A 16,711-nucleotide genomic window follows, 5' to 3' on the forward strand; every position below is an offset into this window, starting at 1 on the left:
GCTGGCGGCGCTACCGGAAGGTAGTTATTTACGTTAATAAAGTTTTAAATATGGATATTTCTACAACAACACCGTGCGGATTACTCTCAGAAGACCTTTGTTTATCATCCTGGAGCCGTTTGGATTTAATTTGTGAAGGTGGACGCACTTTATTTGGACTTGAAGGTCGTGGACCCCATAACATTACATTTAATCAACTGAAAAATCTAAAACATTTTCTAAAATATCCGAAAATGTGTTTGTCTGAGAAACGATGGACATATGCAACTCGGACAGCTTGGGGGCGAGTAAATCATGGGTTTAATATCATTTTTGACCGAACTATCCCTTTAAGTAATGCTTTGTAAAAAACTATACTCTCATTCTGGCGTAATAATCAAGTACTTTGCTGATGTAACATTACTGCAGCAGGCGCAATGATATTACGCAGCGCCTGAAAATGTCTCATGCTATTGAAAGTTACCAAGGGGACTATTTTCACCTGCTGCGTAATATCATTGCACCTGCTGCAGCCATGGTACGGCAGCAAAGCCTTTGATTATTACCCCAGAATGAGAGTATAGTTACTAAAGTTTTTCCCCCTTCTGACATCACAAGGGGAGCCAAATTTCAATGACCTATTTATTCACATGCTTGCAGAGAATGGTTTACCAAAACTGAGTTACTGGGTTGTTCTTTTTCACATTTTGTAGGTTGATAGAAGAACTGGTGACCCGATTATAGGACTTAACATGGAAAAATAGTCCGATGTTCATGATATGTCCCCTTTAAGAAAAACCGAGGTCAAGATTTTTGAAGGTTTAAATCAAAACCACCATATCTTATAAGCACTGGTAAAACAAATAGATTCAGCACACACAAAGTAAGAAACAATACTATAGGAAAATTGAATGTTCAACGTTTTTTATTATTTTATTGTTTGATCTACTGTAATGCAAGGATCTAATATAAAGTTACACATCAGATATTTTCCCAACAGTTAACCAAAGATTCACTTAAGATATAACAGATCATGAATTCTTGTCAAAAAATATATTTTTAAAACTGTAATTCTGGGTATATGTGTTTATATCAGGGTCACACATCAGTGCATGGTTTGGATTTGACAGTCAGCGCAAGGAAGATCGTTTTCTAGTTTTATCGCTCTTAATAACTCTTTCAACATGAATTAGGTCCCGAACTTTATCTCTCTTCAAAACTCTTTTAACATCAAGCAAGTCTTGCACTTTATTTTCTCATTACTGCATGTTTAAAAAATGAAAACATGTCAGACGTGCATGTGAATGGACACGCATCTTTGTATTAGATTAAACATTTTGGACGGTACACCTCTCAAAAAATGTAAAAAATAAAGATCATTTTAGATGTTTAATGACTATTTAGACCATTGGGGTCGCTAGATAAGGGCTTAATGTATAGCACTTTTTTTTAAACCTCAATTTCGACCAAAATCGACATGGATACTTTCTTTTAGCTGTAGCTCACAATGACACTAGACTCATGTTGCCAGCACTGGTCACATCTGGAAGACCCCTGTAATAGCACCACAAACCCTCAAGGGGCCCAGACCCCCTGTTGAAGACCCACGAGGGACTGATTTGGATGAAATCATCCATGCTGTAGTATCACAATCCCAAATGTTTTCATGAAACAACCTAAACTCCTTCCACCTCAGCTAAAAATCCATTTATTTTCCCACAATACACTGCGAAAGAAACAACAGCGAATAACAAAGCGCTTCAGGTGTTATTTAAGTAGCTGCCAGTCATTCTTCACCTTACTTCATAGATCTGAAGTCTAGCGGAGGTCGGGTTGAAATTGCTTCGTGTTACTTGTCGGTTTGTGAATTAGGTGCCACTTCTGAGTGTTGTTTAAGGATGTTAAAAAAGGTGTTGCAGCGGTTTAATCCATCTGGTGTTTTGTGTGACAGGTGCCTCCTGCAGTGTTCAGTCTGGCAGGACTGGATGTTCTCTCTTGGCTACATTAACCCTAAAAACTCAGAAGAGCAGAAGATTACCGAAATGGTTTACAACATCTTTCGTATTCTTCTCTACCATGCTATCAAGCACGAGTGGGGCGGCTGGCGTGTATGGGTGGATACGCTCTCTATAGCCCACTCCAAAGTAAATAGCCAATTTTCACCAGCTAAAAAATAGTACAGCTTTGCACCTTTGTACATATTGGTACCAAAGAGTGCATACATTTTGGTACCTACACATTAGGACCTTTTTAATGGGTACTTTCTTGACAGTGCATTAAATGTTAAAGATTAGACTCCTAAACGTTCTCTCAATGTTCTGTTTGTCAGGTGACATATGAAGCTCACAAGGAATATTTAGCCAAAATGTACGAGGAATACCAGCGTCAGGAAGAGGCAAATATTAAGAAAGGGAAGAAAGGTCTTGTCAGCACCATCTCAGGGCTTTCTGCCCAGGCATCGGCCATCAAAGGCACTCTGGAGCTCGACCCAGATTCCCAAACTCAAACCCCTGAGAGTGAAGCAGATGAACCAGAGACAACAAATCCCAGTCAGAACCTCTTGTCCGGAGCTAAAAGTTTAGATGAGGAAAACGCAGTATCGGGTGTCCGCGTGGAAGTTCACGATCTTTTGGTGGACATAAAAGCGGAGAAGGTTGAAGCCATAGAGGTGAAGATGGATGACATGGACCTACTTCCAGAGACGCTGAGCGTTACCGAGAACGGAGGCGTGGATTGTCTTTTAGACGATGTGTACTCTAAGCTAAACAGTACAGTAAACAGTGTCCTGGTCCCTCAAAGCAGCCTAGAGGACAAAACCACCGGTCCTCTCATAAACCTCGCTGATGAAAAAGATGCAATTTCTAGCAAGAACTCATTCCTGTTCGGCACACTGGCGAGCAGCCCGGGGGAAAACCTCTTGCCTGAAACGGGATCATCCGAAGCGTTTCCACTCTCAGGAGTTGAACCTCATGTCCACACCGGCTCCAGTGACCTCGGGCTTTTGGCTCTCATGGCGAAGAACTCTAAAACGCTGGGCGCCGGCCCGACAGCTTTGGATGAAGATAGCTTTAAGCTGCAGCCTGCTGTGAGTGGCTTTGGCGTCCCCGAAGGGGAAAGTCTGTCGAAATGCCCGGGGCAGATGGAGCTGGAGGCTGAGGTTCTCGGGGCAAAGAGCGGTGCAGATGTTACCAGGACAACATCAGACACGGAAAAGTCAGATGATGGAAAAGACAAAGAGATAAAGAAGATTCAGACCACTGCTACCACACAGGTATGACTTACATGACTAAGCTTTTGAGAAGGCTATTCATGTGTGCATAATATTCTTATTTTTTTTATTTTATTTGGCTTTGACCTACTTAAGAGTATTTCTCACTTAGACCTTGTCATTTCTGCACGCACACATACCTGTATTGTATGCTCTTTATATTCTACATCTAATCACATCGTTTGCCTTTTGAACGTTTTGAAAACTTTATGTAAGCTGAATTCAAAACCCTTTTGTGTTGACTTTATGGTGCACTAGCTTTAGTCTTTGACATCTTTATGCCTGCCAAGCTTTTGAGGTGCTGTGTGATATTTTGAGAGCTTTAACGGATGATGCGCTCTGCAGTTTGGCAGAACTGGCTTGAAACAAAACTTGCCCAAAGAAATGTCACGGCTCCCACTGTATCCTGCATTTTCCCATGACTGACTTTCATCTATAAAGATTTATCCAGTGTCTAAAAAGATTATGTTTCACAAAAAGTCAATAATTTCAAGCCACAAGAACTGTAGATTCAGAGGAAAAACGCCTTTATTGTTCATCATTATTATTGTACATTACAAAACCACAATGTTATAGCCGGTGCCATACAGTACAGTATGTATTTATACATGGCATGTATTGTTTTTTTTTTTTGTAATTTTAAGATTTAGCTTTAAGATGTTCATTTGATCTGAAATTATACATTTTAATGACATTGCATAAAGGAAAACACCACCATTTTTCAATATTTTACTATGTTCTTACCTCAACGGATGAATTAATACATACCTATCTTTTTCAAAGCGTGCACTTTTAATCTCTGTACAGCGGTTCTTGAATGTGTTAGCATTTAGCCTAGCCCCGTTCATTTCTATGGTTCCAAACAAAAGTTTTATTTTGTGCCACTATACTTACTCGTGTAACTACTCATGTAAAAGTCTTTAAATAGGGAAAACATGGAAGTGTTTGGTGGCTTCTAAATTCATCCCTGTTTGGATCCTAAGGAATGAATGGGGCTAGGCTAAATGCTAACACATTCACGAGGTGCTGTACAAAGATTAAGTGCAAGCACTGAGAAAAGATAGGTATGTATTAATTCATCTAAGTTGAGGTAAGAACATGGTAAAATATTGAAAAACTGTGGTGTTTTCCTTTAAAACATCCAAAATACTTCAGAGTGCTAATACTTGCAGTAGCGACACATTAAAGCAAATACTGTCTAGAGAGGTATCTTGCTACCTTACAACTGAGATTGTAAACTGGCAGTGTGACATTTACATGAACGGTTATTACAAGAAAACTACTTTTATTCCGACATCGGAGTTCAGATCTCATCTGCTTTCAGAGTTTGCACAGCCATTCTGGGAATCATTTGGACCGAGATCTACGGGTCGACCTGGGCTTCAGGGGCATGCCGATGACCGAGGAGCAGCGGAGACAGTTCAGCCCCGGTCCTCGGACCACCATGTTTCGCATCCCAGAGTTTAAGTGGTCCCCCATGCACCAGCGCCTGCTTACCGATCTGCTCTTCGCCCTTGAATCTGATGTGCACATCTGGAGAAGGTCAGCTGCTATTTAAAGAGGACATATCATGAAAATCTGACTTTTTTTTCATGTTTAAGTGCTATAATTTGGTCCCCAGTGCTTTTATTAACCTAAAAAATGTGATAAAGATCAACCCAGTAACTTAGTTATGGTAAACCATTCTCTGCAAGCATGTGAAAAAATAGGTCATTTAAATCTGGCTCCCCTTGTGATGTCAGTGTTGAATAGTACATAACATCTAAAAGTAAACGTGCACTTTTTTATTCTACATCGCCTGTTTTTGTCCCACAGTCATTCAACCAAATCGGTCATGGATTTCGCAAACAGCAATGAGAACATCATCTTTGTGCACAACACCATTCACCTAATCTCACAGATGGTGGATAACATCATCATCGCCTGTGGAGGAATCCTGCCTCTACTGTCCGCAGCCACCTCACCTCAGGTAAGTGTGCCTGAGGTTTGACAATACTGACACCTGGTGGTCAATATGTATTACTGCAACAAAAATCTGTTTTAATCATGTTTTCTCATTTGCTTGATTCATTTGCTTGTTTGTGCAAAGAATACCAAGGTTAGTACCAATAAATCAGCTCATCTGGTTCGTTTTTGTTTGCTTTTGCTTATGCCATCATACATTTTCATAGCTCATAAACATTAGGCTCGAAAATTGGTTTGCATTTTTGTGCATTTCCATAGAAATGACCTCTTAAATGCAAATGAAGGTCTTGTACAACTGAAATGAATGAGTTTTGTTTATCCATTATTTGATTTATTTGCTAATAGAAGAACAAATATGGCCTTTGATATAATAAAAGAGTGACAATTTGTTCAATATCTTGTTATGAAGGTATTTCATATTAACATTTTGCTATGGAGATTTGTACTTTTTTTGTGGTTCTGCTTTTAAATGTCCAGTTTCAGTGCTCTGTTTCTGTAAGGCTTGCATGGCAGTTACTCCTGTTTTTTGCAATGTTTTACATGCCTTAATGTTTCATTTTGTGTGTCTTTAATGTTGCATCACTTAAGGTCAGGGCAATGCAGTGGCTTTGCCGTCCGACTGAAATGAACTAATCTGTGCGTTGTGTTATTGTGTGATCGGCCTACGGCGTTTTGTTTGTGTTTCAGGCCGAAATGGAAGGCATTGAGGCGACGCAGGGCATGTCGTCTGAGACGGCCGTGGTCTTTCTCACACGGCTGATGGCGATGGTGGACGTGCTGGTCTTTGCGAGCTCCCTCAATTTCACTGAGATTGAGGCTGAGAAAAACATGTCTTCAGGAGGACTCATGCGACAGTGCCTCAGGCTCGGTGTGTGTGATGCCTTTACATTTTGAATGCCCAAAATTTGCCCTGTAGCTTAATTATGAGAGCGGTGCATTAGCAGCACAAAGGCCATGGGTTTGATCCCAGAGAACACACATACTGAGATGTATACCCTGAATTGCTTTGGATAAAGGCGTCTCCATAAATGTATGTAAATGTAAATATCATTAGTGCAGTATGAAACCCTTTAAGAGGTCTCTGCGACAGGTCATCACAAATATTGCTTTTGGGATCTGTGCGTACATATGGTTGATTGCAATTATAGGTACAAAAATGTCCTCGCAATGAAAAAAGACTTGACATTTGCTTTAGTTTTGAGGACACTCCAAAAGATTTTGTCATTGAAATGGACTATTAAACATAACAAATGGACTTGCATTAATTTAATGGAACATAGAGAGCCATTATGTTGAAGAAAGGTGCTATAATTGCTATAGTGTGTAGGTGAGAGAGAGAGAGAGAGAGAGTGTTTGTGTGCCAGGCCATAACAGGAAACACAATAATATAATTTTAGCATTTATTTTCAGTTTTTTTGGTTCTCATTTTAGGCACTGTAGAAGATAAAATAAAACATTTTAGTATTAAGGTCAAATAATATTTGTGTAGCTGTTGCTGTATTGTGTTTTTTTTTTAAATCTTGCCTTTGATATTTTCTTCTCTTCACTCTCTCCCTATTGACTTTTCTTTCTTTTTCAGTATGTTGTGTGGCCGTGAGAAACTGTTTAGAGTGTCGCCAGCGTCAGAAAGACAGAAATCTGAAGTCCAGCAGTAAATCTCAAGAAGGTCTGCAGAATATGGCAACCACCAACAAGGTGCCTACAGTTTCAATTTACAATACAAGTTCCTCTGCTGTTATATTATTGTTATAAGTTGCTTAATGGTATTAGTGTTGTACGCAAATGCATTTATGTCTTAAGTCTTAAATGTCTTAAGCATTTGATAGGATATGAACATTCACTCATATACAGTAGGGTTGTGACAATTAATCTGGCAAATGCGCGTTTTCTCAATGAATGAATTTGAATGAATTACGGTGAAATGCCGCCACATTCAAAAGCCAGGGGGCGCTTTCGTGCAGAAACTCCATTTGTGCCGCAGAAGAAGTATCATTACACACACTATTCCAGGAAATGTCTACAGGAATATTTATATCGCTGTTCTTCAGATTGTTTCAGGTATTTTCATGATAATAGAGAATATTTTGAATGATTGTGTTTGACGAGTGTTGCATTTTTAAAAACTCGTTACAAACGAGTCAAACTCATAGTGATTTTAGATTGATATGGACTTCCTACTGAATACGGAGCCATAGTACATGCACAAGCTGTGCATGAAACACTGAATCGGAGCCTTATGATTCAGAATCGATTTTTAGACAGGTCTTTAAAATGGGAACGCGATGCATCGTTGCACATCCCTAACCCTGTACCACAAAACCCCCCAAAAATGTCACAGGTATATATTTGGAGCAATAGCCAACAGTACATTGCATGGGTTAAAATTTGATTTTTTTATACCAAAAATCATTAGGATATTAAGTAAAGATATTTCCTACAGTAAATATATAAAAAGTATTTATGTGGACAAATTTAAATTCAATTTTCTCAATATTCAAATTTTTTGCAGCCCCAGATTCAGATTTTCAAATAGTTGTATCTCTGCCAAATATTTTCTTGAACCATACATCAATGCAAGCTTGTTTATTCAACTTTCAGATGATGTTTAAATCTCAATACAAAAAAATCGACCCTGACTGGATTTGTGATCCAGGGTCACATATGTTTTGTCATACATTTGCTTATCCTCATGTACTGTATGACATTTTTGGGAAATAATGTTTATCCTCTACTCCTTCATACAATGAAAGCAGATGGTGACCAGAGGCTTTAAAGCCAAAAAAGTCCAAGCGCCACAAAAGCTTTTCAAAAGAGTCCATATGTGACCCTGGACCACAAAACCAGTTATAAGTCGCACGGGTATATTTGTACAATGTAAAAAAATATGCAGAATGAAGTTATTAAAGTCAATTCAACCTACTTTGTAAAGTTTTGCCTGTGAAAGTTGACATAAATTAAGTTGCTTCATTTTTTAAGTTAAAGTAAAATAAAAATGTATGTTGATTTGACAAAAATGCTGCATATTTCTTTACAGTGTATCAATAGCCAACAATACATTGTATGGGTCAAAATTAAAGATTTTTTTTGTCAAAAATCATGAGGATATCAAGTAAAGATCATGTGAAGATTTTTTGTACATTTCCTACTGTAATTATATCAAAAATGTATTTATCATTAGTAATATGTGTTGCTAAGGACTACATTTTGACAACTTAAAAGGCAATTTTCTCAATATTTAGATTTTTTGCACCCTCAGATTCCAAATTTTCAAATAGTTGTTTCTCGACCAAATATTGCTTTCAGCTATCAGTTGATGTACATCTCAATTTAAAAATAACTGTTTTTGGCTGGTTATGGTGGTTAAAAGTAATACATGTTTAGGCATGAAGTGCAAAATGATTAGAATTTTTTTTTTGGGTGAACTGTTCCTTTAAAGGTGCAGTATGTAAATTGTAGCGGCATCTAGTGGTGAGGTTGCGAATTGCAACCAACAGCTCAGTCCACTGCTCACCCCCCGCTTTTGAAACACATAAAGAAGCTACGGTAGCCGGCACCAGACAAACATGTCATTGTCTGAGACAACTTAGTAAAAAAAGTTTGTCTGTTAAGGGCTTCTGTAGAAACACGGCGGCACAAAATGGTGACTTCCATATAAGGGGACCCTCTGTGTATGTAGATAAAACGCCTCATTCCAAGGTAATAAAAACATAACCGTTCGTTATGAAAGGTCTTTATACACCCCTGATAATATAGTTTTGTATATTATTTTCCATTTCTGTCAAGAGATTCTTCTAAAAATTACACACTGCACCTTTAAACTTCTGACTTTTACAAAGTGGTAGGAAAACTATGTGGCAAAGATAGGTGTTAAAGTTTTCAGACAATGTGTGTGATTTAGTTCTGTGGTCGTGATTTCAATGTGCAAATGAGATCTGAATGTGAGAACTGGTGAAGTGTCAGTCACAGGAGCTTAAATTTCCTGCTATTTCTGCTTTAGACCACCATAGAAAGTTTTCCCAGCAATGTTTCTCCGATCAAGGATCCAGATCGACTTCTGCAGGACGTGGACATCAATCGCCTGCGGGCGGCTGTTTTCCGGGATGTTGTGAGTGAATGTCATGTGGTCTTTTTTAAATGTCTATAGTGTGAATATTGAAACAAGTACAAGTCAATTACTGTAAATAAAATACATATTTTACACACTCGATGTTACCCCTTTAAGGGAGGAAGTAATGCAAGAATTTTTACAAATTCTGCCTATAACATATACAGTGGCAAGAAAAAGTATGTAAACCTTTTGGAATAATTTTCTAAATAAATTTGTCATAAAATGTGATCTGATCTTTATATAAGAGGCTGTTTACACTTGGCATTAACATGCGTTTTCGTTGATCGGATCACAAGTGGACGACGTTAATGCCAGGTGTAAACGGTGTTCAAAACGTTTTGAGCTCGTCCACTTTCGACCACTTTCAACCACATTCAGAGGTAGTCGAAACCACTTTCGATCGGATCGCTTTGGAGTTGCGGAACGCAATGTGGTTGAATGCGTTCGAACAGCCACATGCGACCGCCTTCTCTCCGCCCATTTATCTAATCTGAGGTATTAAACACTAATTTTACGTATTTTTTGACTTCTGCCGTGAACATACGGTGAACAGCGCTATTTTTAGCCTTTCATTGATAAAACTACTGCGGGGTGTTCTCCGTAGTTTAGTTTTGAAAGCGTGAAAGTTGCGCGATCCTATTTCATCAATTTCGCTGAAAATTCAGAGAAAGCTCCAACAAATAAACGTACAAAACACTGTGCAGCATGTATACTTGCTAAACAAGCAGCGGGCTCCGACATAATATAAGTTTGCGTCCATATAAACTCATAATTACTCCCGCTCGCGTTTGAATGACAGCAGAGAGACTCGCCCCCCGTCTCACAGACCACCCCCTCACAGTATTCATGACAGATGCGGTCGAAAGTGGACAAAAGAGACGGATTTAAATACCAGGTGTAAACGCAATGTGTCTCTCTCGTCCACTTGTGATCCGATCGATGAAAACACATCTTAATACCAAGTGTAAACAGCCCCTAAGTGAAGGGTATTGACGAACATAATGTGTCTAAAAATAATTACACAAAAATTCTGATCTTTCATGTCTTTATTGAACACACTTATTCAACGTGAATCCTTAGAATGAATAACTGGTTGACCAGCAATAACCTCAACCAGGCGCTTCCTATAGACGGTTTCAGCCGTAACAACATAAACAAGCGGCTGTCGTGGTTCGCACACGGAACTTCCGGTAAACTCCGCTAAAAATAAACAACAACAAAGTTCTTTAAACATAGTTTATTTATATAACAAGTAAAAAACAACACATAGGTTACCTAGGAAACCAAAACATTTGTTATTTTCGACGAGGCATTTGTTCAAGAGATCAGTTTAGCAACTAGTCAGACCATAAAAAAAACTAAACCGGAAGTAAAGTTTGGATTCAGACGTGTATCGCGTCAGCGCACGTGCGTCCGATGAAACCGTCTATAGCTGTGGATCAGCACATTGTTGAAGAGGAATTTTAGCCCATTCTTCCCGGCAAAACTGCTTTAGCTCTGTCATATTCTTTGGACGTCTTATGTTTGTGGTCAATCTATAGCATCTTTATTGGGTTAAGGTCGTATGTACAGACATTCTCACATTATCCTGAAGAATTGTCTGATACTTGAGAATTCATCTTCCCCTCAGTGATTGCAAACTGGCCAGGCCCAAATCATGATGTTTCCTCCACCATACTTTACAGATTGGATGATGTTTTCATGATGATATGCCGTGGCCTTTCTACGCCAGATGTAGCGCTGTGTGTTTTTTCCAAATAGTTCAATCTTACTTAGTTTCATCAGTCCACAACTCATTTTGCCAATACCGCTGTGGAGTGTCAATGTGCTCTTTTGCAAACTTCAGGCGTGCAGCAATGTTTTTTTTTTAGTAAGCAGTGGCATAATTCTGTCTTTCTAGGAGTTTTCCCACAGGGTTTTTCTCCTAGGGGTTTTTTCATCCCCGGGAGAGTCAGCCAACTTACTTAGCACTTTACTGTATACGTTACATTATTACTACGCTCGCTTGTATGGTTTATTCTTAGCCGCTGTATATATTATCTATAGATTATTCTGTGTTTTCCCCTACATCTACTCATGTAAAGCTGCTTTGAAACAATTACAATTGTGAAAAGCGCTATATAAATAAAATTTAATTGAATTGAATAATTTGTTTTGTCCTGCCGTGTATACCCTGCTCATGTACAGAGGTATTAGCAAGTTCTAATAATGCCTTCAAAACTTTTGGCTGTCATTCGGGGTAGTTTCTTTACCTCATTGATGAGTCTTCTTTGTGCCCTTGTGTCATTTTGACTGGCTGCTCACTTCTTGGTAGAGTAAGAACAGTCCCAAAGCGTCTCAATTTGTAGATTGTTTGCCTTTTGCATTTCTAAAGTCTTTGAAATAACTTTGTATCCCTTTTCAGCTTTATGTAAAGCAAAAATTCTTGATCATAGCTCCTCTGAAAACTCTTTTTTGCGAGGCATGGCTCACATAAGCGTGTTGTTCTTGTGCAGAGCAAACTCCAAAAAGTCCAATAAGCTTTTTTGAGGTCATTACCTCAAGGGTTCACATACTTTTTCCACAAACACTATGAGGTTTTTTGGTTATTCTTAATAAAGACATGAAATATTTAGTTTAGTTTATGTTATTGATATACAATACTATGCAAAAGTCTTAGCCCACCACATCCAGCTTTGTTTTGTTTTAATTTCCATCCATATTTATTTTTCACTCTTTTTATTAAGATACACACAGAAAATACTGGGAAAATGCACAAAAACAAAATTAAAAATAACAAATTGACATGTTCTGGTTACATTTTGACTCTTTTTTCTGTTTTTGTGTTGCGTTTCACAGGATGACAGTAAGCAGGCTCAGTTCCTGGCTCTTGCTGTTGTGTATTTTATCTCCGTCCTCATGGTGTCTAAGTACCGGGACATCCTGGAGCCCCAGCGTGAGACGGTCAGGTCTATCAGCCAATCAGGAAGAGCCATTCGACAGGAGATTAATTCGCCTACCAGCACAGGTGTTGTAGTTTAATGGCTAATCTTACATTTGCTGACAGCTTAATACACATATTGATAGAAAATTATTTTGTTTCATTTAATTGAATAGTTTGCATTCAAATATCTTGTATTACCATTAATAATTACCAAGTCTTTGTTATTTTGTCCTTTTCATTATCCTGACACAAAACCGAGTCTCCGCATTCCTCTTCATTACCGTCAGCATCATTCATAATTCATAAACGATGCAAATTATCTCCCATTATTGAAATGCAAAGATCTTATAGAAAATCACAGCTGGTTCTGCGTGTAAAACAAATTTGGCCTCAAACTGTGGGCCAAAAATATAGGAAGTGGGGAAAGCTAAAGAGATAGCAAAAGAGGGGAGATGAGTAGAATAATGGGTGATTCTCACGAAACCATTGAAACACCACGGCACTAATGATTTTAGCTATAAAATGTGTAATATAGTAATATTAAAAAGCATCAGAATTAACACAATACTGTGTTCTACCTTGCACAATGTGTGATTTCAACATAAGAATTTATAATTTGTCAATTTTATCTCATTTTCTGCTGAAATTCTCATTACCGCATTGTGTCCGGCTGTGTTTGAACATGCGTTATGTTGTAATTTAATCAAATTAACACAAAAATATTTAGAAAAAAAACAAATGGATGTTTTGCTAGACTACTTTAGATGACAGAAAAAATATTTACTGAATATTCATGTATAATAATAATGAAGAAAAATTAGGAAAATGATGTGTCCATGCCTGATGTTCTCATCCTCCACAACACTTTTTGAGAACAGTTTAAGCACACATACAGAATTTTAATAAAGTTTGATTTTGAGTGACCAAGCACATGGACCAGTTACTTCAAGATGGCTACCAGGCAAGATAATTTTTTTACAGTTAATTTGAAATATTGTCCTGTCAGAATGCTTACACGACATTTTGATTATCATTACCGCAACAGATGCTTATTAAATGTTAATTTAATTAATAGAAGCATAATACTTTGATTTTAAATGCATGTGCAGAATCTCCAAATTATGTTCTTTCAGGTTTGTCATGTCATTTGGAAAATATGTCAGTGTTGATGTTTTCTGACTGTTGCGGTAATGAGATTTTTTAGGACTAATTTTTTAAATTATGTTACAAAAAGTGTTAAATGATAAGTAAAAGTGTTTAAATTAATGTTCCCATTTACTCCAGACTTTGTTTTTCAATGTCTGGTGGGAAAAAAAGTAAATTTAAGCAATTTTTACATTTTCATGCTTGACATTTTTAAAACCAAGTTTTCGTGAGAATCACCCATATATATATATATATATATATATATATATATATATATATATATATATATATATATATATATATATAGAATATAAAGGAAGAGGTATGGTGGAAGAACATTGGGACACAGGGCCACCGGTGCTATTTTCAGCCCATCTGTCAGAGCCCATTAGGAAGGCAATCCACCAGAGGAGAATGGGATCATAGAGTCCGAGACTCTCATAAATTTCCGGGGAAAAGGCAACGGGTGGGGATTTTTCCTAACAGCATGTAGCAGATGATTGCTTGCACCCAGATAGCCATCCAGACGTGCTCCGTGGCTAAATCAGGCCCCGCTGACCTTGTTATGGCCACACGATGAATAGTAATGAGAAAGGCTCAACATCTGCAAAACAACTAGGTCAGGACAAACAAGAGATTAAAAACAGAAGTTGTGTCTGTGCGGAAGTTTTTGGCGAAGCGTAAGCGTGGTTTTATCTGATGAGGAGTTTTGGGGAGAACGTCTGCTTTTATCTATTCTATTCTACTTACTTCTATTCATTATCTGCCTTATGATTTGTGACCCTCAGTGAACCCTTCAACCCTCTCTGAAGGGCGTAAGGAGGCCGTAGAGGATACACGTCATGAGACATCCCTCCCTCATTCTGACTCAGGACTGGGTGACGATCATGTGTCCAGCGTGATGAACGGGGCTGACCTGGATCTCTGCATCGGTGGTCCGAATGGGATGAGCGGGTTGCTGTGCACTCTGTCCTCAGAGGTTAAATCTCAGGAGAACCTGATTGAGGCGCCGCCTGTTGCGCATCTCAAACCTGCCTCATCTGTCTCCAGCATCAGCCAGGCTAACAAAGGCATCAATGTCAAGGAGATCCTGAAGAGCCTGGTTGCAGCTCCAGTGGAGTCTGGAGAGAGCGGTGGGCCGGATCCCCTGTCCTACCCTGATCACTTGGCCGTGAAGAGAGAAACCCAGGCTATGTTACCCATGCAGTTTCATTCCTTTGACAGGTAACGTCACCATAATGATCAGATAGTTGCGGGCGGGTCTTTTATAATAATAGTGTAATCATATGAACATCCACTAGGTGGCAGCAATATCCATCTATCAGCCTGTGAGTCAAATGGGTGTGAAGCAAAAAGGTCATTTGGCTTTAGCTTGAATGTTACTTGTCACTAATAGCACTACAGTAGCCCATTTACTACAGATGTATATGAACAAGACCCTTAAAAATGTATTGACCTATGCTGCGTGTATGTGATCCCTTCTGTGCCTTAAAATGCTACACAATACATCACAGTCAACTATGATGAATACCTGGATTAGTCTTTTCCCAGAGGTATGGCTATTATGATTTTCTTAGTCATAAGAAAGCCATAACTCACTTTAAATTCCCAGTATTGTCTATCGCAGGGAATTGCTATGTTTAAAAATGTCTCAGCAATGCATTTTTTGTGCTGTTTTCATTTAGAGGCCAGAAGTCGTCTTTAGTTGGATAGATATATGGATGGATGGATGGATGGATAGATAGATGGACAAATAGATAGACAGACAGACAGAGATTGTATAGGTAGGTAGGTACAGTAGGTAGACAGACAGACAGACGGTTAGATGGACAGACAGACAGACAGACAGACAGACAGACACAATTTTATAGGTAGGTAGGTACAGCAGGTAGACAGACAGACAGACAGACAGACAGACAGATATATAGAAGTATTGACGACCGATATTTTATAGGTAGATAGGTACAGTAGATGGGTAAATAGACAGACAGATATTTTATAGGTAGGTAGGTACAGTAGGTAGATAAATAGACAAACAGATGGATAGACAGGCAGACAGACAGACAGACAGACAGACAGACAGACAGACAGACAGACAGATGTTCTATAGGTAAATAGGTACAGAAGGTAGATAGACAGACAGCAAACATTGTATAGTTAGGTGTGTACAGTAGGTAAACAAACAGACAGACAGACAGACAGACAGATTTACGGACAGATATTTTATAGGTGGATAGGTACAGTAGGTAGATAGTTAGACGGATAGATAGACAGATAGATAGATAGACAGACAGACAGACAGACAGACAGACAGACAGACAAATATTTATATGTAGGTAGGTACAGTACCATAGATAGATAGACAGACAGACAGACAGACGGACAGACAGACAGATTTTTTATAGGTAGGTAGGTACAGTAGACAGACAGACAGACAGACACAAAGACAGACAGACGTTAGATGGATAGACAGACAGACCGACAGATGTTCTATAGGTAGATAGGTACAGAAGGTAGATAGACAAGACAGACAAATAGACAGACAGACGGACAGTCAAAATTTTATAGGTAGGTACAATAGGTAGACAGACAGACAGATATTTTATAGGTAGATAGGTACAGTAGATAGATAGCTAAACAGACAGAAGGATATTTTATAGGTAGGTAGGCAGACAGACAGACAGACAGACAGACAGTTAGATGGATAGGCGGACAGAAAGACAGACAGACAGATATTTTATAGGTAGATAAGTACAGTTGATAGATAGCTAAACAAACAGACAGATATTTTATAGGTAGATAGGTACAGTAGATAGATAGCTTAACAGACAGACATATATTTTATAGGTAGGTATGTACATTAGGTAGGCAGACAGACAGACGATTAGATGGATAGACGGACGGACGGACGGACGGACAGACAGACAGACAGATATTTTATAGGTAGATAGGTACAGTAGATAGGTAGCTAAACAGACAGACAGATATTTTATAGGCAGGTAGGTACAGTAGGTAGGCAGACAGACAGACAGACCGACGGTTAGATGGATAGACGGACAGACAGACAGACAGACAAACAGATATTTTATAGGTAGATAGGTACAGTAGATAGATAGTTTAACAGACAGACAGATATTTTATAGGTAGGTAGGTACAGTAGGTAGGCAGACAGACAGACGATTAGATGGATAGACGGACGGACAGACAGACAGACAGACATACAGACAGATAGACAGATGGTTAGATGGATAGACGGACAGACAGACAGACAGACAGACAGTTAGATGGATAGGCGGACAGAAAGACAGACAGACAGATATTT

The 16,711-nt window shown here is 38.6% G+C and overlaps 1 protein-coding gene across 1 annotated transcript in view; it reads left to right on the forward strand.

The window, feature by feature from the left end:
- The window catches only part of nbeab (neurobeachin b), a 328,780-nt gene that overhangs the window by 133,973 nt on the left and 178,096 nt on the right, over positions 1–16,711 (forward strand). The window contains exons 21-29 of the mRNA XM_065280795.2: positions 1,931–2,123; positions 2,309–3,250; positions 4,572–4,789; positions 5,063–5,216; positions 5,900–6,080; positions 6,792–6,907; positions 9,210–9,317; positions 12,159–12,327; positions 14,178–14,613. Of these exons, the coding sequence (XP_065136867.1) occupies positions 1,931–2,123; positions 2,309–3,250; positions 4,572–4,789; positions 5,063–5,216; positions 5,900–6,080; positions 6,792–6,907; positions 9,210–9,317; positions 12,159–12,327; positions 14,178–14,613 (2,517 nt within the window). The remainder of the gene's footprint in view (positions 1–1,930; positions 2,124–2,308; positions 3,251–4,571; positions 4,790–5,062; positions 5,217–5,899; positions 6,081–6,791; positions 6,908–9,209; positions 9,318–12,158; positions 12,328–14,177; positions 14,614–16,711) is intronic.

The sequence above is a fragment of the Paramisgurnus dabryanus genome, chromosome 8, assembly GCF_030506205.2.
Source record: "Paramisgurnus dabryanus chromosome 8, PD_genome_1.1, whole genome shotgun sequence".
NCBI lineage: Eukaryota > Metazoa > Chordata > Actinopteri > Cypriniformes > Cobitidae > Paramisgurnus > Paramisgurnus dabryanus.